This window comes from Leuresthes tenuis, unplaced genomic scaffold (assembly GCF_036924035.1).
Source record: "Leuresthes tenuis unplaced genomic scaffold, fLeuTen1.0.hap1 SCAF_12, whole genome shotgun sequence".
NCBI lineage: Eukaryota > Metazoa > Chordata > Actinopteri > Atheriniformes > Atherinopsidae > Leuresthes > Leuresthes tenuis.
In genome coordinates, this window is record NW_027325366.1 from 29,225,865 (window position 1) to 29,250,627 (window position 24,763).

The following is a 24,763-nucleotide window of genomic DNA, read 5'->3' on the forward strand; positions in this document are numbered from 1 at the left end:
TTAATGCTGTGGACAGAAGTCGATGTTCATTCTTATACAATTCAACACAGTATGTAAATACAATATTACAATGACAATAACAAAATACTCCTTTAGCACTTATTTACAAAGAGAAAACGATGTATTAGACTTTATTCTAACTGTGCCACTGCACAGTGAGTGTTAACCATAACAGCCAACGTGCCTTTATTAAGACCTCATTCTTATTTTCATTCTTAAAAATTTTCCCCACTATTCATTCACAATTGATTATTTTCCAGTTATATGCAGTGCCTTCCTCCCAGGTACAGGTTAAGAACACTTTTGTATGCTCTCATAACCACAAGTGTATTTCTAGTATAGCATTATTTCTTGTGCTAACTACGAGCTCCAGAAACAGATTACAAAATATACTCTGGTCCCACAACATTACTTCAGTAAAGTTACATTAGAGTTAAGACTACTTGAGAATAATCAGGTTGTGAGTCATGACCCCACCACACAGTTCTGTGCACTGACACAGAACTGCATTGACACCAAAGTCAACTCATTTTTGAGCTCTCTGACACTCATAAAAACTCTGAATAAAACACATTCTGACGCAAATTAAACTGCTTGTACAGGTGATATAATATCACAGTCAAAAATGTGTCATTTTTATTATATCTTACCTTTTCTACAAGTATCCTGGGACCCGCCTGGCAACCCAACTCCTTACGTTTAGAGTCTCTGCACCAATAGGCACATAAAAGACCATAAAACCAGCAAAAAACTGCTCCGGCCTCTCGAAGTTGGGTCCTGGAACTTTATAACTCTACTTTCACATTATGACAACATTTTAGAGTAAATTCAGAAATGTATTTGATCTAATCTAAGCACTGGAAGACTGCAGAACAACAGGTATAATCCGCCCCTTGATGTTTTAGAGTTCTGAATATGAGCAATGTTAGTTTGGTAAACTTTTATGGGTTGTTATTGTGGGTGAAATGAAAATGTATGTATGAAAATGTGTTGATCGGAAGATAACTGCCCAAAGGATGTAGAAGGAATTTGAGAGTAAAGTGACAACGAACTGGTATCATGTCACAGAAACGTTAATTAGAAGAAATTCAGCTCTCCAGCACATCACTGGGAACACCTGGTTGTGAAATAATGTGTTGCATTTTGCAGGCTGTGGAAATCAGTAAGGACTTCTGGTTGGAGTCCAAAAAATGGACATCATGCATACTCTTGGTACCATACTGAAATAGGACTTATAAATTAAGGAAAAAAATCATAATATTTCAAATCAATTGAACGTTATGATAGATAAATCATCAGTGCACATGGACATGTAACTAAATTAAGTTTAAGATGAGTTTTTAAACATCCCATTGTGGCAGAATGGACTCTATTGAATCTAACAGCATCAAAAATTTGAACTACACATTAAAATATGCTGAGAATTAGCCTGCTGGAACAGAAACAGACCGAGCGCTGGAACTATATTAAATCTGTCGAAGAAAACCAAAACTGCCATAAAAATCTCTCGTAAGCAAACTTTAAGTGAAGGATTCTCTGGGGTCAACGAATGCAAACTTTTAAGGTCAACAAAAGAAACTTCTCTCTTAGTTAAAAGTTTAGAAAAATGCAAAACTGAATTATTGTAAATAAAATCTTACTTAAAAAAGAACAAAAACACTGATGCTGCACCATGAAGGACTGCTCTATATTTTAATGGTTTGCTCAAACTGTCTAATGCTGTAAAATGATATCAACTTCATTAGGATGGCCAGATGAAAGCTCTATCATGTCATAAAAAGATACTATTTCTACACAAAACATACTTTTCTGAGAGGGTCTTTATGGCTTTATTGTCTGTTCTCACCTGTGCAGCAGAGTCTTTCCGGGGCTGAAACTCTCCAGATGGTCCTCCTGTGTATCTGATCTTGTCAAGCTGAAGTGTCTTAGGGTGAGCCTGAGTACAAATACTCCTCCTCCTTTCTTTTCTTGTCTATCCTCTCACTGTGATTAATCCTTGAACTGTCTTGAAACTGATCGTGGACTCTTCAAAAGGAAATCTTGAAGCATAAACAAAAGACGAGGGGGTAAAGTGACGCAGAGAGGAGGCCGAGAGGCAGGAGGTCAGCGGCTCTGAGACGCCTCTCAGGGTTTAGAGTGGCAGGTGGGTCACGTGCTGAGCTGTGACAGCCTCTGGGAGCTTTGTGGTTGGTTGATCAGATGTGATGTCACCTGCTGGCAGTGCTGCAAATTAGCCTGCATGCCAATAATCCCTTTGTGCTTTCTCACTGATGTTCTCCCCCAGCAGATCCAATCACTGGTTACCCATTAAGACACAGAACCAGGTGAGGTGAAACTCTTTTCTCTCCCATACATCCATGGGAACATCCTCAAATTCTAATATTCAGTTTTAAACCCAAAATCAGAGAAGGCTGGGACTATATCTAAAATGACAATAATGAAAATACTATGATTCTGACTGCAGTCTAAACTCAAAATATTGCATATTTTCTTCCCTTAAAATTAACTTTTATTATACATCTATTTTCTACTTTCAGGCCTGTCCAAACAGTAGTTTGACGGGTTGAAAAACATAAGCAGTCATGCTGGAAACAATAAATCCAGATTTTCTTTTTTAAAGTGCAGTCAGTCACTAAAATTCACATCTACAGAAAGATATTCAACCCATGCACACCACACATAGCAGACAATAAAGGGCCTGGTACATGGTTGTCCTATGACAGCCTCACACCCCCTCAGTCAGTATGTAGCTGAAAACATATCATCCTTAGAAGCACAAATGCTTCTGCAATAATGTTGGGAGTGTTTGGTCATTGCACCACATTACCAACACCCCCTTTATAATCATTATTATACATATACATATCATATCTGTACTTAAACTGGATGCATACACCTATCTTTTATTTTTTTTAGGCATGTCCCTCTGGGGCACACCCAGAACTTGCTGGGGGATTGTTTATTCCTTCTGGCCTGGGTACACCTCAGGACCCTGGGTCTAAGCTCCTGGATCTGTTGCCTCTGTGACCCCACCCCTGAGAAGTGAACGGATGGATGGACATACTGAAGCAGTGGATAACTTGAGCAATTGAAATGCTAAATTGTATCAAATGTGTACTCACTACTATTAAGACAACAGGTAAAATTACAGTGTTTTATAACCAATAAATTGTTAAAAGTTCAACAATTACTCTGAAATACTTTAATGAAGTAAAATGTTTATATTTAGTATTTGTATTCAGTTAAATCAGACCTGATTCTCAGAAAAGGCTAAAACTTGATATATTCAAAGTGAACACCACCGGGTCGAAATGTATGGTTTTATTCAATAAACCTTAAACTGTGCGAAGCTGAAAAAACTGTGCAGGTGTGCTAGTTCTCCCTGAGTTTAACAAGTTAAAGATAAAACCCTCACACTGCAGAAACCAGGTCACAAGCAGAAATCCAATTAGACAAACACAAAGACGCACAGACAGTGCATATAAAAGTGAACTGTCACACATCACTTAAATATCTGCTTATGAAACAAAAGACAACAACACTATGACTTTTTTAAGGATAAAAAACTATTTTCACTTTCAAGTTTCCCTGAAATCCAGTCTAAGAACTTAATTTAAACCCATTTTGGTTTCAGCTTTAAAAGATCCCCACAGGTCTGCAGCTCCACCTTCCCACCACCTCACTGTCCTGTGTTACCTGTTGTGTTGTGTTACACTCACTGCTGTTTGCGTGGATGACAGTCAGGCTGAATGATATGGGGAGAAGACACTAATCCTCTTGTTAAATCGGCTGAGCTACATCTGCCCTGTAGAGGATTAACCTCTGTAACACAGAGGGGTTAACACACCCGCAATGTCCACACCAAGTGTTGCATCCCGGATCTGCAGCCGGAGACACATGCATCCAGCACAACTCTTTTTACCCGCTGGCTGTAATTGTTTATTACATTTGTGTCTCTGAAGTTTGAAATTAGCTTCTGAGTGAATATAGTTGCCTGTATTTGATTCCTTCTAACTTTGTCTTCACACATACTGCATTTACACCAAGTTGTTTTCTCTCATTTACATAATTGTCTTGAATAAATTCAGAAGCTACAGTTTTAACCAGCAATCACAAAGGTGATTATTTTATCGCTGCATCATCAGACCACACAACCTTAAATATATGACAAATGAGGACAAATAGCAGGGACTAATTAGTAAAAGTATTAAAACAAATAAAGTTGCATTAACGTCTTCTCTATATCTGACTGCAGAAGCTCAAAATGGGTACTAACAATCATGGTTTTCCAACACGGTTTATGGGTTTTTGTGATGTTCGTTGTTTCTTTGTGTGTCGTTTGGATTTCCATGTTTGGTATCTTGGTCCATTTTTGTTACATCTTCAGATTGGTTTCCCTTCGGTGCCTTAGCGAGCTTTACCCTCTGCTATACCAAGGCCAATCATATTGAATAAAGGCACATGCCAATCCATTTTTTCTTATTTTCTTATGTATTTTGATAAAATGTGGCATGGTTCATCTGCCCCGATTATTCAGCAGCCCACAGGGAAAACTCCTGATGCCCAGTTCGTACTTGTACCTCAGTATATAGATAGCACAAGGTTTCCTCTTTTCAGTACTTAATCAGTGTCACCGCTATCTTGTGTGGTTAATGCTCATCCTTATTCATCTCTGTGCTCTGGTTTCTGTTTGAGAACATCCTGTTAGAGCAGAGCTTTATGTTTGTGTTTAATCAAAATGTGTTATTTTCTCCACCTGCCTGCCGCCTGCTTGTATTCTCAATTTGGGTCATTCACAATACACGTTATAAGGTCATCACAGAGGTCTTCTCTATAACTGGCTAATCTTTTCATTCCCTTTTCAAACTGTTACATCTACCTCTGAAACGTTGCCAAATATTTTTTTTTTTGCTTTTTTTTGCTCATATAAAATGTTATTACTGAAATATGTAGGCTGTGCTCTGCCAACAGGAAACTTCCACAGTATCATAGCGAAAGCAGCTGCAGGCATATATATCATCTCGAAACTGTGTATACTGCTGTTATTTGAATGTTTGATCTTGACTGCTCCAAAGGCTCATTGACCACATAAAATGTCGGGGTTTTGTAGTTAGTTTCATAGCTCAAGAGGTTAAAAAGCTTGCATGCAACATTGGGTCTTGCGTTTGATTTTGTTATGTTTTTAATGTAAATGCTGAATTAATACACCCTCAATGTGACTTTTTTTTAGGTTTATGGTTAATTGTAAATTGTTCACTTATGAACCCATTCTGAATGTCTTGGTACCAGAGACCATCGCTGATGTTTCCATTTTTTTTCAACCAAAAACTACTGCTAGATAATATCAAAACATGAACTTATGTTAGGTTGGTTTGATTTCCTATGAAACTTTAAATCATCTCTGAACCCTTTGGGCAGCATGAATTAAAGGGCTACATTTCTCCACACAATTCATTAACCTACTCTAATAAAACTTGGAAATTGATTTTATTTTAAACAAGACCTTCAAAATAAATAAGGGTCTAAACTCTACTTTGCCTATTAGATTCAGCCTTTACATACATTTAGAGTACAAAAACAAAGTATGTCTGCACAGCATTTAATGGAGGCTAAATGAAGGAATATGCCATTAAGACTTGAATCTTAAATACTTTAATTAAGTTGTAAATTGGCTCTTCTGTTCAATAGAAAATACCAATTATAATACTATGAAGTAGAATATCCTGATTAGTTCAATGCACGATAACATGTAGTTTGTGCTCCTAACCTCTAGGAGTCAGTGTAACCATTTACTAAAACCCAGACTGTCAAATAGAGCAAAAATGTACATGTGAGGGTTTGTTTGTTCAGTTTGTTCATTCTCATGTACACTCGATTCACATATGCTCAATGCTCACATTCCTTCAGCTGTGATTTCATTCTATACCATTTTAGCATAAATTTCAACTACCTAATTGTTTATGCCTGTAATGCTTAAGACATACTAACCGGTGTATTTTACCCTTTTTGTTCTCCCCAAGCATCTATTGTGCAGCATTGTGTTATGATGTCTTTACACAACAATGAGAAGCTAGATTGCAGCTCTACAACATGATCTGATTGCTAAGAAACCCATCATATAACTATGACCACAGCAATGCCTTCTGGACAGACCAGACCAAAGTGGAGATGTTTGGTCATAATGCACAGCAGCACGTTTGGAGGAAACCAAACACAGCATATCAGCACAAACACCTCATACCAACTGTCAAGCACGGTGGTGGAGGGCTGATGATCTGGGCTTGTTCTGCAGCCACAGGACCTGGGCACCTTGCAGTCATTGAGTCCACCATGAACTCCTCTGGATACCAAAGTATTCCAGAGCCAAATGTGAGGCCATCTGTCCCACAGCTAAAGCTGGGCTGAAACTGGCTCATCAACAGGACAATGATCCCAAACACAGCAGCAGATCTACAACAGATTGTCTGGAAAAAAAAGAATCAAGGTGTTGAAATGGTCCAGTCAAAGTCCAGACCTCAACCTGATTTAAATGCTGTGGTGGGACCTTAAGAGAGCTGTGCAGAAACCAATGCTGCAAACCTCAATGAACTGAAGCAATGTTGGAAAGAAGAGTGGGACAAAATTCCTCCACAATGCTGTGAGAAACTGATGACGTCACACAGAAATTGTTTACTTCAAGATATTGCTGCTAAAGGTGGTTCTACAAGCTGTTTGAATCCTGGGGTTCACTTAGATGTCCCACATTGTTCTTCATTTTGGGTTAGTTTTTGTTGAAAAAAACCAATAATGTTGTTCTGTTGTTCATCTGAGATCATATTTACCTAATTTCAAACCAGATTGCTTTGATCATATAACATAAAAGCTTAAAAAACGACGGGTGTAGTATCTTTTTCACACGGCTGTGCAAGCCTTACTTAAGAACCCTGCTGGCCTCAGCATTTGATGCTGTCATTTGCAGCCACACACAGTTGTCAGCCAAAAGCATCCCCACAATAACCCATACACAATTTCACACAGCCATGACTGCCAGGTGTAATGACATTATGCGTAAGTGATGAGACACGACAGCAGCGGCAGATATGAAGGAACGTCTCAACACTGCATTCGACAAAGGAAGCACAAAGAGCTGTTGCTAATTACAGCTGCTGTCAACAGGCTTCATTTGAGATGCAGCACAGCTAATGGAGGCATGCTCCCTCTGTCTCCTCACAATGCTGCTGCACACATTATTTATAGACAAGCCACAAACACACACACTCCAGCCTCAGCATGATGAACAATTTGTTTGGCCTAGGGGCAGTTGGCTGCTTAGCTGATTTTCATTCTGCAGGATTAAAGTATGATTTAAAACAGGGAACCAAAACACCTCAAATGACGAAATGTAGGAAAGACATGGACATGGATATACTAAGTGGCAACAACCAGCAAGAAGTACAACATTCACAGTAAACATGCATTGGAAATATAAACCATCCTCTTGTCTTTCTATACATTTATCCACACTTTGTGGAGTAAATGTCCAGAGAATAGCATGTCTGTGGTTGTTTGTCTTGTTTGTCTCTGTGTGGCCCTGTGATGAACTGGCGACCTGTCCAGGGGGTACCCTGCCTCTCGCCCGATGATAGGCTCCAGCCCCCCCGCGTCCCGACCGATGCATTAAGCGGGTATAGAAAATGGATGGATAGATGGATGGCTTTGAACTGATCTTATCTTTCTTAAGTTGACTTTCTGATTGGCCCGCTGTGTGAAGGTGCAGCAGATTCTCAGAGGGGTTTGTACGACTTGCACGAGTCTAAATCTATTATTTCTGACCTGGAACATGAATTAGTACATTAAGTCCTACCCTGATAGATATAATTACCACATCTAACTTATTAAAAAGCCTAAATTTGGTGGGTGATAAGATGTTTTTCTTGACCTTGCTGTTGAATGTCATGGGGTGAAGGAAAGGTGGTCAGAGATATTCTCAAGGACTTGGGAGCTCCAACAAGAATCCAACCACACTTACACTAAGCTGTGATGTTGGTCTCCAGCACTGAAACTATAGCTGTTCAATAAATATTTTATATATTCATATTGTTACAAAGGGACTATACAATAAATATGATATAACAGCATACAAGAAAGGAAAAAAAAAGGCAGGAAGTGAAACATGAGGTTGTCTGCACACACCCATCAAACAACAACTTTTAACTTTATTCTGTGATTGAAAAAGTCTTTAATGAGTTTCTGCTGCAAGAAGCTTCATGGCAAAAAGATTTTGACAAGGCTTTCCTGGTTAGATGCCTACCAGAATATCTGGACAGTAGATAATAATTTTTTTTGTCCCTATTTTCATCCCCTACTGAACCACTTTCCAGCATCACTTATTTGAGCTTGGTACATAATATTATTTTGTCTTATGCAGCAGAGAAAGTATAGCTGGGCTGGAGGTAATTACTGGCCCGAGGAACCATCATCCAAGCCTGACGGCTGCACAATCTGTTTTTTGTTAGTTTTTGGTGTTGCTTTCAGACACAACAGAAACAGAGACAGAAGGCTGGGGGAGATAAATGGAGGGGGAAGGACAGTGAGAAAGAGGGCAGAGATACTGATGTGAAAAAGGAATACAAGAACAACAAGTGCTGAGTTCAGGAAACACTTATTGAAAAGCAGTGTTACTGATGTTGATGAAACATTTATATGACACACTGTGATGTAACAGTATTAATAATTAATCTCATTCATATGCCACAAGCTTGTGGATCCAAATACTAGGAGTGCTCATTCAAAACAATTAAATTTGAAGCATAAATTATTGATCAGATCAACTACAGATTCTGCATGTTTACGTGCAGATATTTTCTTCATTGGGATTAGATATTTGGTGAACAAACACATTGAAATACGGTAAAGAAAATACGGTATAAAATGCCAAAGAACAGATCTGGTCAGATTTGATGTGCTCTACACCTTAATGAACACTTTCTTTTGTTTTACAACTAAATTAGTGCTGGATTCTTTCAAACCATCTCATATACACCCAGTCCAGGGTAACCTAATGCTATTGGATCAGTCAACAACCACATAAAAGCATGAGGAACAAGTATGAAGCTGCTTCTAGCTGTTCAGTATAAAAGCAAACATGTGTATGAGGAACCCAGAGAGAGTTTTCCTCCTCTCCTGATCCATCTTCTCCTCCACAGGCCACTGTGTGATTATGTGAGTTCCCTGTTTAGGATGGTGTATAAATAGTAAAGCTCTGCCCCAAATTGTGAAATTGGTTTCTCTCTTTAGTTAGGCATAGAATAAAAAAACAGTAGCTGTGTGACAGTAGCAGTTAGTGTGCAGGCAAACATTCCTGTCTGTAATTTATTAATGAAAGCTAATAAGACACATCTTTCTCATTACTGGTGACGATAGTCAGCAAAGCTATTTAGAATAAATATGTTCAGGTTCGGAATGATTCTGTTTTAATTCATTTCTTGAGCTTGAATAGTGGAAATAATAACAGAAAAGAACAGTCAGGAATGTGTCTGATTGGTCCCCAAAATGTGATTGTTAAAAAATAGGTATATATTCTTAATATATCTTAAAAATAAGGAACAAGAAAAGAAGGGCTGCTCTGGCCCTGGTGAAAATGATGAAAAGTGCCGTGTTGATTACTTGAAATTGAAAAACCAACACATAAAGAATCGTGAAAGGGTTTACAACGAAGAAAGTGTCATTTCAATATTTGTGAAATCAACACTTAATTGTAACAGCTTCATATTTTTAAGCACATTTTCTGGAAACTTTCTATATTGTGTCCAAGAAATTAACAGGAAATTTGCTGTAAATTAGAAAGATATGTCAAAGAAATCAGTGATGATGCAGCAACAATTAAAACACAAATTAAAAAGTTATTATAGTTTATATACTTAAAATGTATATTCACAGGACTGGGTAATATATTAAGAGGTTGTTGGTTTGATTTTTTTTAAAGAGAAGAAGAAAATCTCAAAATGAAGCTTTCATTCTTGATTTTGAAAAAAGAAAATCATCTGTAGTAGTAAATGGGATAATGGCTCAAAATAAAAACGTACATATGGGCCAATCTCGGTAATATTAGCATCATATATCAACATTTCTACTTTGCTAAGAGGAATTTGTGATGCCACATCTTTTAGGTTTTCCTCCAGATTTGAAAGATAGCAATTTAGAGTCAGAATGTTCTGAGATGTTTTGTCTGGTTTTAAATGGGTCAAATATTTCCATCAGAAACTGTGAGATGACAGAATCTCACATTAAAGTTTACAGACTTCAGACCTGCTGCTAGTTTCCCAAAGGGGGGTGTTGGTCAGCAAAAAACAAGTGACAAAGATGTCTTGTATTGCTTCCAAAGCCTTCCAGGTTCTAGATGAAAATGTCTTCTTTGCTGAGGAAAGTTCCTTGAAATGACCTGGAAGTATCTTAAGTGGCCATGATAAGAGCTGGTCGAATTCTCCAAATTCTGAAGAAAAGCACTTTGATGCTTCCTATAGCGCAAGAAACACCTCGACATCTTTTATGAAGGAAAGTGACAATTATCTCCCATTCTTCCTCTCTAAGAGACACTTATTTTCAACTTGTCACACTGCCTGGGATTTCATTTTTCTGTATATCCTCATCAAGTCATCCTCTCTTAACATCTGCTTCAGGTTCTCTCACAGCACAAAGACAGAAGCTGGAGGCTTGTCAGGTCCCGTCTCAGAAAAGACTGCAGGGCTGCAGTAAAGCAGAACATCCATGAAAGCTCGTTTGAATTTCTTTGCAAGAACTTCAGCGAGTGAATTCTCAGAGGAATTAATTTTCCTCATGCTGAAGGAGGTTTGCAAGCAGGGAGAGAGAAAAACATGCTCATTAACTCAGGCTAGTTAACCAAAGATTGTGTTTGACACAGTGAAGCTCTGTCCAAGACTTTTATCAGATTCACTGTGCATGCTTACTTATGTTACGCCTGCATTGCATCAGATTCAGAACACTTTCAACATAATCTTTTGAGCTGTATTCATCACATTTATGGCAGAATCAGAGTAGCAGCTGTTATTTAACGCTGTCATGCAGGACATTAACTATTAAATAACCAGCCAAGTTCTGAAAATGCTAATTTAGCCTGACATGAGTCTTTGTGTTCCTCTGAATAAATTTCAAAGGCCTGCCTCTTTTATGTGTTTTTTTAATCCTTCATCTGACATGTCAGTCAAACTGAAACCTTGCACACTAAATCTATTGATACAGGGTTCAGTACACTGTTTGTAATTGATTAAACTGCTTCATAATTAATCAAATACAAGTTCCTGGTTCTGGGAAACAAGTAAATCAGTTTTTCTATATATGTACCCCTAACACAAAAAGAAACAAAAAACACAAGGGGACTGAGGATCATTCCAGGAGCAATGCCTCAATTAAAGCAAGTCTACAAATGCTTGATGGGTTTAAGGAGCCTAAATTTGGGCATTGCTACTTCCAATATTTTCGCCCAAGTCTACACTCTCTCTAGGTACAGTAAATTCTGAATTGGCCACATAAAAAACTTGAAGCGCTTAGCTTTAATTTAAAAAAAAGTATCTGTAATCTGCATCAAGTCCAGATGTAAAGCAATGAAAGTTAAAACAAAGATTTAGAGAAAAAAAAAAGAAAAATAATGGTGTCGAGATTGGACTCTGACAAGAATCTCATGCTTGAGAGCGAGTTCTTCATCCTCTTCCTCTTCTTTGATGTCATGTCGTCTGTGATGAGGAGCTATAGTTTATTCTTGGAGGAGCCGGTGCATCACTAGCCATCATGGAACGATAACTGGCAACATGCAGTAGTAGAACAGTTCCCTATTGGTCAGAAAATGGCAGTAAAGAGGTACTCTGGTGCATTGAAAACTGAAATGAAGGCCACTACGACAGTAAGTGATGTGTTATCAATCAAGACAAAGAATACAAGTTAAAACATATCGTCCTCTTACAATACCAACCTCTTTCACAAGCTGCAGTCTTCAGTTTACCACAATTCATTGACATAAATGATTAATCCATCTGATAACTTAATAGACAGTCAGTCTTCATTTCATCATATTTAATTACAATATGTAACTCATGGCAGTGAGACATTTCAGTCTGCTGCCTTCAGTGAACAGCATCTTCAACCATTATAATGAAATAAATTAATAAAGGGTACAATTCTTACTCCTGTTATCACAAAACAGAACTTGGTTCCACTTTACAGTACAGCTTGGTAATAAGATGGTAACAGGTTGGTAACAAAGAAGTAATAATTAGGTAATGCCATGTAATTACCAAAGTAATAACTAAATAATAGTGTGATAATTGTAACAATGGCAGCATCATGTAAGCAGCTGCCAGTGAAAACTTGTTGTTTAAGCTGGGTCTGACTGCAAAGCCATTTTATTACTGTGCTGTAATGTAAAGTGCTGCCCACTGCAATCTCTGCAGGAAGCAAACGCAAAACAGCTCTGCAGTGTTTTCACACTTTGTCGCTCACCAGATTACAAATCCTTTAGCTGCTTCTCTGAAACATTGTTTATTTCTTTAATCCAGAGCTACCTGGCAGACAGAATCCCATTGAGACGTTGTTCACATGCCAAAACCATCACCCGTCATACATGCACTGGTTTTCAGGAGAAGTGACGATTTTCTGCAGTTTCACATCTGGCAGAAGCCTCAGCCTCATTCTATTTGTAGGGGAAATTCACCTGAAGAAGTTTTGAAGCTGAGCATGTGTTTGTGTGAACTTTACAGGCCTCTGGTGTGAGATCAATAAGAATAAATCATCATATTGTATATTGCTGGTGTGTGTTTATGATTTTTCAATCAGGGCTTGATTATCTCTCGTATTCAGGTTTGTATTTTTGACATCTAAAAAAGATTTTTGCAGACAGACCCATGTTGAGCAAGAATAGTTTGACCCGCAGCTGCTTCACAGCAGTCCTGCACAGCAAAGTTGAAGCGCTTGTATGAACAACTGATGGCCTCAGGTTGTTACTCTAAGTCTCTGATAATATCACGAAAAGGATGTCTGCTGAAGGAAAAGTCTCACTCTGACCTCTCCTGGGAGATGACTTGTTGCATGAAGTGTAAAGTGTTAACATGGGTGAGAGCATGAAGAGCTATCAAGGGAAGAGTGGAGCTACATCACAAAGCTCAACAAGACAAGGTACCTTTCTGTAAAATCAAAATGGAAAACACATTTGTGTCTGTAGTTGTGGCATGTTGTACTACAAATGGATGCTGTCTTTACACTGGACCTTGCACACCATCATGTTTGTAGCTTGCAGAGCAGTATTTATATGAGGAAAAATGCATCTTTAGGAGAAGAGAAACCTGCTGCAGAGTGCGTGGATGTAATTGTATTTTGCATTTGTTAAAAGATTGTAAGTACATCATCTGCCAGCTCTAAAAAGTAGGGCTTTGAATTTTAAACACACCAGTCTAATGGCCAGAAATCAGCTAAAAGCACTTGCAAATAAATTAATGCTTTCAGCTCCTCTGTGTCTGATTACAGTTTCCATGATTTTGAAATAATCTCATAACCATAGACTGTATTTACCACACGAAACCATGATGTCGCCCGAAGGTTTCTGGATTGCTTGTTTTGAAGCATTTTTCTGTTGACTTCATGTTTAAGTGCAGTCGAGGAATGATGTGGGTGTCTGCATCCTAAACAGTAGGTGTTCCTACTGAGAAAATGACTCAAAGTGCAGGAATAACACCAGAAGAAGTCATAAGGAAGAACACTGTGAACACACAAATGTAATCACTCAGATTTAACTTCTCTGTTTTACTTTTAAACTGTATTTGATTTTCCATTTGCAATAGTTTTCTTATAAAATACCTTCCTAGGTTTTGATGGGTTATACTTATGCAGGGACAGACCTGCTCACACACACAAAAACACCTGATAATGCGAGAATAGCAGCTATGAACTTAGCAGAAGCGATAGATCCGAGTATGCACCATGCTACTGTATTGGGTAAGTTATCTGTCAATCAAAGTGAGTGATCAAAGTTTTAATCGTAAAAGAATAAGTTTAACAATGGACTCCTTCACACTTTTCACAATGGGGTAGATTAGATCTGTCCTGGAACCACTACCAGACATCAGAAGACAACTGAGACCAGAAAAATCAAAACAGAAAAAAAATATGTTTGTCTCTGTAGGCATTCCTGCTGTTATATTGTCATCCTGCTGTTATATTGTCAGATAATTTTAATAACAATCTCAGCCCATCAGTTGCACGTACAAGCACGCCTACTTTGGAGGATTCACAGTACTTGCCCTGTGTTATTACAGCTTTATGGCCGTTCAAGTTGCCAGTCATGGCACGCTCTCTCTAAGGTCTGAAGTAACCTGGTAAAAATGCACCAACTCTGGGGAGAAGAACTGCCTGAAGGATGTCCAGCTACATAGTTAACAGAAATGAATATGCCAAACCTTGATGGATTGTTGGGATGGATTGATGAAGCAACAGACGTAAAGTTCGATAACATCCTACCCGTACACTCAGAGAGAGTAAAGTTATTATTAAAGGTTTCTGTTGAGTTAGCTGCTGCACAAACCCACCCAGTTCTACTCCATGTGTGGTGCCATCATCATTCTACAGATAGACCAGCAGAATCTCCCTTAAAATACTCAGACAGTTTTAGACAACATGGGAAATCAAGGCTTCTATTTAACGTACAACAAAATGAATTCTGACAATGAAGTTGCTGGAGGATCAACTTTGGTATAACTGTTTCAGTCTTTTCTGTGAATTGGGTTGCTGCTGGGAGATGCCAGACAACCAGGAGACCAGTTCATAGCAGAATCAGACGTAAAGTCTACGGACTGATGTGTAGAAATATCCTGCTGCAGGTGTGCCTTCAGGGAAGAAAAGAACTTCACCTGGACTCCTAATCCTGAAGTGAACCGTGTTTAAGAATCACTGAAAGTCTTTTCCACGATTTCCAGTGTTGGATTCAATGAAAATCACAGTACCTTACACTGCTGCCTGTGTGAGCAACACACACAAACACACGATTAAAAGTCTGAAACATTGTGTGAGTCTGTTCGTTTCTGTGTGCCTTCCCATTGCGTGTGTGTGCTGTCCCTGCGTCACGCTGAACTGAGGCTGTCAAAACCGCAGAACTTCCATCGTTTCTCCAGAGTGGCACCAACGCCGCTCAGCTCCTGTCTGAACATAGTGGGCAGTCGCACCATGAGACGCTCAAGCTCCCCGGCAGACACCTGAAAGAGGAAACACCAGAGAAGAAGAGAAACTAGTCTGTGGCAGAGAAAATAAACACCAAAAAGACGAAAAGTTTTTAATCTCCTGCAACCTAACATATAAGGCTCTATAAGTACAATTTTCAGTGTTTACGGATTTTTTACTTTGATTTGGCGTTCTTTAATTTTTCCAGTTGTTGTAACATAGAAATTCCGATTTCCCATTTGCCATTGAATGCACCAGTAGTACAGCACCAGTAACTGCTGTTAAAAAGAAACACAATGTTGAAATACTGACCATGTGAGTTTCTCATGTAAGCCACTAAAGACTTGAACCAAACACAGAGGAATGATAGCGAAGTGAAGCTGACGTGAAACCAGGGAATTATGACAGAGTTCTCAGTGGTGTTATTGACCAGCCAGCAGCCATCACGTTATGCAGTGCATGTTTTAACAACTTGGGCCAGTTCAACACTGAGTCCTGATGAAAATGTGCCTAAAAGAGAGGCCCGTACCAGCAACCAGCTGTCCATGAGCTACCTGACAAGGTAAATGTAAGCATTTAAGAATAAAGCTTCCAGTCAAGTATTTTTCTATCAGTATAGTCTGAGCTCTCAGGCTATTTACTTTGAACTCTTTCATAGAGTAGTATCATGCTCCTAGGGTTATAAAGTACAATAGTTTTCAAAAGGGGCAGATTCTGAGGAAAAAAGGTGCAGAGTACAGTCCAGTGGCCTTAAGTAATCTGTTTGAATAGAGGTGGAAGTGAGTGGAAGAAAAACATTGGCTGTTATCTGCTGCTGCTCTGGTTATCTTCACTAAAGCATAGAGACACAGACATTTCATTAAGGCCTCAGAAAATTTTCAATTGCATTGGTATATATAGAGAATTGTACAGAGAATGTGAAGGTATGTCACACGGTGTTTCATGCTGGGATGTGAGCACCACCTTATAAGAGCTGCATCACTGTTATCTGGGCCTGCCACTATTGTTTCCTGATTAGCTTTTGTTTTCTTTTACTAAAAAGTTGATCAAACTGGTCAAATCTGGTGCAGAAAGGCAGAGAAGGAAAGAACAAAAGGCAGAGAGGATGGACTTTCCTCGGAGAAATTGATTCACGCTGCTAAGTGAGAGATCTCTAATTAACAAGACGATGCTATGCCTGAATCGGATTCCCTGCAAAATCTGCCCCCCCTTTATTAACGCATTTATCAAACTAAAATTATTCTGATTCTTCTAAATAAATCCAGCTGTGTGTTCATTTCATTGATTTATTATGCAGTGGGTTTAATGAGTCACGGTATTGATGTTAAAGATTTGCCATAGTATAGAAACTCATTCGAACGTGCTTTTTAACTTAGATATTTTTGGCATTTGATTATAAGGACCAGGAATGGACTGAGACATGATTTTAGAGACAGACCCCACAGTAAAAACACGAGATCTGTGCATACATTATGTTCCCTCAGAGCAAGCAGGAACATGATATGTTGTGTAAACAAACCTAAACATGACGTAAACTTTAATTACTTACATAGTTTATCACTGATTAAATTGTACCAGTGAACCTGTCCTTTTCATTTACTGCTAATTATTAGTTGTTAGCTCTCAAACATGCTAAACGCAGACAGTATAGATCGTAATCTCTGGACTACAGTGGAAAGGCACCATCAGTGCTGAAAGGTATATACAGATTTCAGAGCAATATGCTCCCATCCAGATGACACCTTTTTCAGGTAAGGCCTTGCAGATTTCAGCAAAACAATGTTAAACCACATATTGCATCTATTATAACAGCATGGTTTCAGCAGAGGAGTCTGTGTGCTGGACTGACCTGCCTGCAGTCCCGATCTTTAACTAATTGAAAACATTTAGAGCATCTTGAAAGACAAAATACAACAAAGACGACTCAGGACTGCTGAGCTGCTAGGATATATATCCTATATCTATATCAGACAAAAATGGGACAACATTCCTCTCCCAAAAGTACACACAGTGGCGCAAAAAGTGGGTAAGCACTATATGCGGCGCATAGGGGCACTGCACAAGAAGGGGCGCCAGAGCGATCGCAGAAATTTTTTTTCGAGTTGGCATTTTCTTTATTTAACAGCTTTTCTGCATGTGTAAAATGATATGATCAATAACAGAGGCACGTTATTGATTAGGCACTTATAAGTTTATTATTACAGTAATGTGATTACAGTGATCTAAGTACAGTAACCTGAGTAATCTAAGTATTCTTATTACAGTAATCTGATTACTGTAATCTGATTATTGTAAATTTATCATTGAATTGTTATGAATGGGGGGCGCCAGTCATGTGTCTGCATACACACACTGGTCTCCTCTGTTCACAGTCATTTACAGACTGTCGTTTAAAGACCCGGGCACTGTGATTGGCTACCCACCGCTCCAGTGTGTGACCCTGTGCATGTGTGTGTTCAACAGGTGCCAACCTGGATAGGTGCAATGCAGAGGAGTAATTTCGTGTGATACATACAGAAGAGGGGAAGCTACACAGTGGTGAACACAGCCCTATCCCAACTTTTTTCTTGAGACGTGTTGCTGCCATCAAATTTAAGATAAGCTCATATTTTTCATGAAATAGTAAAATAGTAAAAAGCTGCATGGAAATCTTTACCTTTGAGTCCAGTCTCTGTATGTATGACCACAGATACTCAAGATTGGCCCCAAATGGATGGACGTGAAGGAAGGTCGATATGATGCCTGCAGAGGAAAGAAAAGGGTTTGTCTAGTAAAAACAAAATATGACAAGATGGGTAAACCCTTATAGAGATGTTTAACATATTCAAAAGATTGCACAACTTGTGAAGAGAAAAGGTGAACCCTCAAAAGCAAGGGTGAATCTAGAATGAAATCAGTAATCATGTATATATCTATAAAAGTCTGAGGAGACTGAAAGGTTTCACTTCTCTTTCTGGCTGCCTGATTTGGCTAATGTGGAACAATTGTTGCATAGACAAAAGAAAAATATGACAAAGAGCAATGGAAGTTTTTCTCATATGTTTTGTAATCATGTATCATTTAGGACCAGAGCGAATCCCAATATTAACTATCAGTATTCAGCGCTGCTTTATGAACACGACCTTCGCGAGCTAATACAGCCCAAGAGAGAGGTCTTAAAGATAAACCAGAGCAGATTTTAGATGAAAAGTTTCAGGCTCCAGCAGAGAAGCCAATCTGCATCCTCGCGAAGGGCTGCACAATAAACAAATGGCAGAGCAGCCCTATAAAAAATGCTGGCTGTAGCAGAAACAGCTCTCAAGTTGATTACTTCTGAGAGGTCCTGCAGAAGTAGGTAGTCGTGCAGGGGGGAGGGGGGGTGGGTGAGGGGAGGGGGTAAGAAAATAGAGTGGCATCCCCTTGAGGATCCAGCACAGCCAATATTTATTTCCTTGATTTATGTGGCGAAACGCTGGCAATTACAGACGGGCCTAATTCAATTCCTTCCACCAGGCCTGCTCACATGGAACAGTGCCATCAGAGGAGAGCTGGAGGGGTGGGGTTGGGAGCTGAGTGTGCACTCTCTTTAAAGTAAAAGTTAAATTTCCAACTAGCTCCAAGAAAACGCCTTGCCCTGTGACATAAAAAGGAAGTTCCGTCAGCAGTGTGTCCAATCACCATCTGCAGTGGCGTACACTTCCATCCATCACCTGCTGAGGCATGTCAGGATGAAGAGCTGATTGGCTCGTTCATTCTGTCGCAGTTACGTTCAGACTTCCCAACGCAACAAAACTTCCTCCGATATTTGACAAGCCAGACCTGAGAATGTGCAGCAATATTCAAAATGTTCAGTTCACACACCCTCATGATAAGCTGGTGCATCTGTGGATTTTATGTAGAGTCCCTGCTCTGCTGATCAGAGCCTGAAGATGAGTGTAGAACTGACGTGTAGATGAAGAACAGGAAGACAGAGTAGACGGCAACCAGAACTACACACACTCTGCCCAAAGGCTGCAGCCGTCCACTGTATCGTAAGTGGAAACACTGTTTTTAGGAGCACGTTTCTGCTGTATATTTAAGACATGGTCGGAGGGACTGTGTTATTGTAACATTCTTGTCCAACCCAGGATCGTTGCTGCCTGCGTGTCAGTCTTAGAATAAAGACTACAGGAATGGAATAACTGAAAAAACGTGAGCACTTACTGTTTATTTGCAAAGGTTGAAACGACACAGATAACATTCTAGTCTGTCTTCAAAAAAGAACCCCACCAGTGTTAAAATGGATCTTATGTTATTTTACAAAAGGCATTTAATTTTGAGTATTTCTTAGCCTGTTCATATACTACATACATATGACTGTGTTCACATTTTTTGGGGTTCCCATTCAGGTTACTTTTTACACAGAAGCTGAAACGCTTGCTGCCAGATGCCTCTTAGAATGTTTCTGTTTGAGAAAAACCTCCTAGAGTCTGCAGTTTGCAGGCAGTCGGGGAGGAAGACGGAGAGCTCTCCCTACTTTCTCGCTCATATCTGGATTTTCTTGGCGCCACTAAGAGAGATAAATGTGCTGCCCTTATCCTGCTTTCCTCTGCTGTGGACAGAGCAGTGCAAATACAGATCACTTCATGCTCCTCTTGATGCTGCTGCATGGTCTGCCTTATATGAGGGGTTCAAATGACACAAGGAAGGAGAAGAGCTGAAATCAATCCAGTCTGGATGCTCTTTGGGGCCGACAAAGAGCATGGCGGCGTTAAGTCATTGCTACCAAATACAGTTCTCCTGTGCAATCAGTCCACTGATGTCATAATGTTTAGCAAGACTGCTGATCATATGTCATGTATCCTTGAGATGTTGGTAAGCTTTAGTGTAATTATTTCACAGTCACAATATGTGCATAATCCACTTTGATTTGAGGAGACACTTGGAAGCAGAGCTGGAAACAAAATAGTCTGAGCAACAATCATTACACTCATACATTCCCCTCTGTTCATACAGCAGCAGAGCCAGTAATTGGTCAGTCGGATAAATTAAAGAAACTCTAAAAAAAAAAAACACTGTTTGCTTTTCTTCACTGGTGGCTGCATTGTCTCAATGCTATGATGCTTGAGCCCAGACACAGTGAGTTAGAAGTCACGTCTGTTCAGCTCATTGTCACATGAACACAATGGCACCGCAGCTCATCTGGTTCAGTGCAGCATTTTATTTCTTATTATCTGTATGAAAATGTTCCTGAATTCAGCATTCTGTCAGTCATTTACAATGAAAAAAGGAGCTTGAAATGGTGACAGTAGCACTCTCAAGAAAGGTAAGTACAGGGAATCAGTTCCCTTAGGTGTAAGAAACGTGCAAGTAGTTTTCCAGGAATTCTCACCTCACAAACTTACTGGCCCCCTGCTGCTGTGGTCACAGCAGGAGAAAAGAAAAAGGTTGGAACAACATCTAAAGCTGATAGATGCTCCAGAAGTCTTTGGTTTGTGCAAAATCGATTCATCTCAGCTGGAAAACTCTATTCGTCATACCTCGTCTGACTCTTGAGGCTCGACCACAGAACAATGGAGCTCTGCATGCTCAGTGCAGTAATGGGCTGAGGTAACTGATTTCTGTGTTGACATTGCTACACTTTCAAAAGGTTACAAGTGAAGGTTACTAGTCGAGCCACAGGAATTCAAAATGAAATCATAAATGATCAGGTATCTGTAAAGGGATATAGATTTTTTCCTTTTTTTTGATAAAACCATAATCTATCCCTGAACAATTGATGCCAAACTCGTGCCATCTTCAGCTATTATCATATTTACCTAAAAGCAGGGCCTCTTTTTCTGACGCAACCCCACCTCTCATGAACTCACTCCTCCGGTCTCTGCTGAGGTACAGCGAAGGAAGAGATCCATTCATGCCCTGTAAGGAAAACACACACACAGGTATAGCACAAAAATACAGAAAGGTGGGCTTTGGAAGTGTAAATAGCCCATATCACACAGAACCAAATAAGATGTTTACAGATGTCTGCAGATTGTGCAGAGGTGGTGGGTACAATCCTGCAACCATCAACATGGACTTCAGCTTAAATTGTGATAAATTTTTATCTTCACTGAAAATATGGCATCCCATTAACGTGTCAAAAAACCAAGTCAGTTTGTTTAATCTGTTTAATTTGCTCTGATGCACTTTAAATAAGCATCAGTATTGTTGTGTGAAGATGTTACTCCAAAGCCATTTACATACAAAGTAAAATAGGGTCAACATGGGAATTTAACTTATTTAAAGGTTTCAAATGAAACTATGCTAAGAACTGTACAGTGTTGATAAGAAGAGGCTTTCAAGATGGGAGAAACAACACAAGATCTGCTTGTGGGAAGCGATTTGGGGCAATAGCTGTCCTGGAGGAAGAATTAAACTTCCTCTCTTGGTTGGCTGATAAGCTCAGAAATGTTGGTCACAGAATGCAAGTTTGATCGCTGCTACTATCATCACCCTTCACTGCATCTGCTTTTATTATTTACAAAAAAAAACAAAAATTCAGGTTGCTGAAACATCCAGGAGGGACATCCAGTAGCCACAAGTTGTCTTGATTTTCGTCTGGCAGTAACTATTCATGCCTGTTGCAGTGCACTTTGTTTGAAAGAAAGAACATAGATTATTGTTGCATATTGTAAATACAAGAATACACAGAGCACCTAAATATCCAAACAGTGTAAAGACAAACACACAGTCAAAGCCTTGTCATATAGTGAAAGGCATGTGTTCAGATTTTTAAGTTACACTATAAACAAGTCGACAAGTACTTAGCATGTCTCATTCTGACTGCTATCAGTCTCCACCTCAGCAGCTTTGTGGCTAAAAGGTCATTTTTCCATGATGTGACTTAAATACTCTATGCACATGCTGTGTGTAAACAGTCTGATATAATAGGTCTCAGTAAATTGTGTTTCATGATCCACAAATGGCAAAATTTAGAAAAGAGGAATGATTTGTAGGAAATGTATTAACTTATTTTTTGTTTCCAATCAAAAGCCCAGTTTATTAGCAGTTTTTAGTATATTTATTATTCCAAAGCTGTTGTGTGTTTTAATATGTTTTACTTGAAACCAATGATTCTGGTGACATAATGCAAGATTGAGATGACATTTAGCATATCCCCTCATTATTTTACAGGTACATAAAAAAACTACAAATCTTAATTTGGCATCAAAAGCCTGAAAAAAATCTGTGTGATTTTATTTAGGATAAGTTATCTAACATTTTCTTAGTTTGGAGTAAAATATGTATGCTATTACGTGTTTTGGGGGATAGTTTCTTTGTTCAGGTGTTGAAAAATATTTAATCAAGTTTCACAAAGCTGATGCTGTGTAGAGCTAAAATAAATCAAATAAATCCACTCCTTTAACAAGCTGGAACTCTGAAACAACAAGTCATTTACCACATTTACTCATGACTTTAGCTCAAGTCCCAGGTGTTACCTTTTCATGGAGCTCTCCGTTGGTTCCCTCTACAGCCTCTCCTTTACTGCTCAGGAGCTGCAGAGACACACGGAGAGAAAACGCAGAGTGAGAATAATAATTTCTAAAAACAGCTTGCATTATTTGCTTAAAGATATATGAAGTGAACAAGGACAGAATCAGGCTCTCTGGGGTGTTTGTCTTCTACATCTGTACGCTAGAGAATTACGGATCTCATAAATGATTGAAAATTACATCTAAAATATGATGAGGGGGGAAATAACAGACTTGTTTGATTGTGTGTTGGTGAGATTTCTAAGAGGGGGGGCACAAACACTCGGCTGATGGAACAGAAACAAAAAACACGAAGTGATGGCGGTCATCACACTTTAATCTACATCCTTCTTCATGTCGAGAAGGTACCAATGGAGGGTTAATGCCGCCTCAGTTTACATGAATAGCAACTTATAATGGTGAACAGCTCCAAGAAAAGAAGTAAAAGTTCCCAGAAACAAAGGCATCCAAATGCATCATAATTAGCAGCAGAGGAGTCGCTCCGCAGATGGCAGCCAGAGTCCCAGCGCCCAGAAAATAACTTTATCACTGGTTAATGAACTCAATGAAAATTATACTATGATGCTGTAATATCCATTATTCAAATTTCTGACACTTATTTCTGACACGCATTCCCAGATCTCTCCCCGGCCTCCTCCTCCAGCTCCTCTGGGGGAACGCCGAGGTGTTCCTTAGCCAGCCAAGAGATGTAATTTCTCCTGCAAGTCCTGGGTCTACCTCAAGTCCCCCTCTATGTGAGACAAGTGTCTGGAAAGTAAGACAACCAGACCACTGAACTACCTCAGGTGGCTCCTTTTAGATGCAGAGGAGCAGGCTCTCTGAGCCCTCCCGTGTGACCAATCTACTCCCCCCATGCCTAAGACTGACCCCTGCCACCTTTGACAGAGCTTGATTTAAGACTGACCCTTAAATCAACAGTTTAACCTTTCAACTCAGCTCTCCCTTCATTAAGGACAGACCAGTATAACATCTGCATCACTGAAGAAGCTGTTCTAACGTGCCTATGAGCACTTACACCTGAGTTATGAACAAGACCCTGAGACTCCTAGAGGGAGCATCTGACTCCCACCTTGAGAATGAGTTGCTAAAAGTGGCTATTGCTGTAATACTAAATAAACTGAATTCTTCTACCCCAGTTTTTCATAAATTGTCTAAAAATATAATCAGTAATATTGCTATTTGGGTGATGTTGTTGTCTTTGGACAGAGCCAGGCCAGCTGTTCCCCATTGTGTCTTTTTCCTAAGCTAAGCTAACTAATTACTTGATGTGACATCAGTTTGTTTAATCTGTTTAATTTGCTCCGATGCACTTTAAATAAGCATCAGTATTGTATCCTCTAAGTCTCAGAAAGCTAGCCGATGAATATGCTTTTCCTTTAAACAATTCCTTTAAAACAAGCTTACAAAGTCCACTAGTTTATTCTGTGAAGATTCAGAGGGTGGCAATTTCTGCAGTATGGAAACAAATCCAGGATGTTAAAGCTTTTTTCTGCAGATCATTTTCCAAAATATGTCTAAATATAATTCTTTCTCTCCAGCCCAAAGCCATCAGTCTGCTTCCTTCATCAAGCATGAGTAACTCACAGCTGTTACAAATCTGCAAGCAGTTATCCATCAGCCGAAGCTGACAGCCCTCTTCTAATAGCAGCAGCCAAAATCACAGTTAGAGAGCTCCTCCACCTTCGACCAGCTGTTTTCACTCACAGTTTTTGTGCACAAGTTAACCACATTGTTAACATCCAGATGTCTGACCAGTTCAGACACATTGAAACTCAGCTGATCGATTCACAAGAGGTGTCTGTGTGTGAGGTATGCAGGGCAAACATGCATCCTTATCTTTTTATTTGATCAAATAAAATCTCCCCCAAACAAAACATGCATCAGAGATGCTGCTGCCATTGTTGCAGACTGCTCGCTCTCTTATGTGAACCGTAGAAAGGTCTGCAAAATCCAGACAAAACTGGGCTTCTCAGGTTTGCTGTGCTTGTCCCAAACAGCATCTGACTCTGCCACAACAACATCAACGCTAAGTGAAGATGGATCTGTTGTCTGTTTTATATGTAACCTCTGAC

General features: G+C 39.3%; 1 protein-coding gene across 1 annotated transcript in view; it reads right to left on the reverse strand.

Moving 5' to 3' along the window:
* Positions 1-9,866: 9,866 nt before the first annotated feature.
* The window catches only part of enox1 (ecto-NOX disulfide-thiol exchanger 1), a 108,700-nt gene continuing 93,803 nt past the window's right edge, over positions 9,867-24,763 (reverse strand). Inside the window, exons 13-16 of the mRNA XM_072397418.1 lie at positions 22,638-22,694; positions 20,976-21,075; positions 17,855-17,940; positions 9,867-15,233 (exon numbers count right to left, since the gene is read on the reverse strand). Of these exons, the coding sequence (XP_072253519.1) occupies positions 15,102-15,233; positions 17,855-17,940; positions 20,976-21,075; positions 22,638-22,694 (375 nt within the window). The 3' untranslated portion in view covers positions 9,867-15,101. The remainder of the gene's footprint in view (positions 15,234-17,854; positions 17,941-20,975; positions 21,076-22,637; positions 22,695-24,763) is intronic.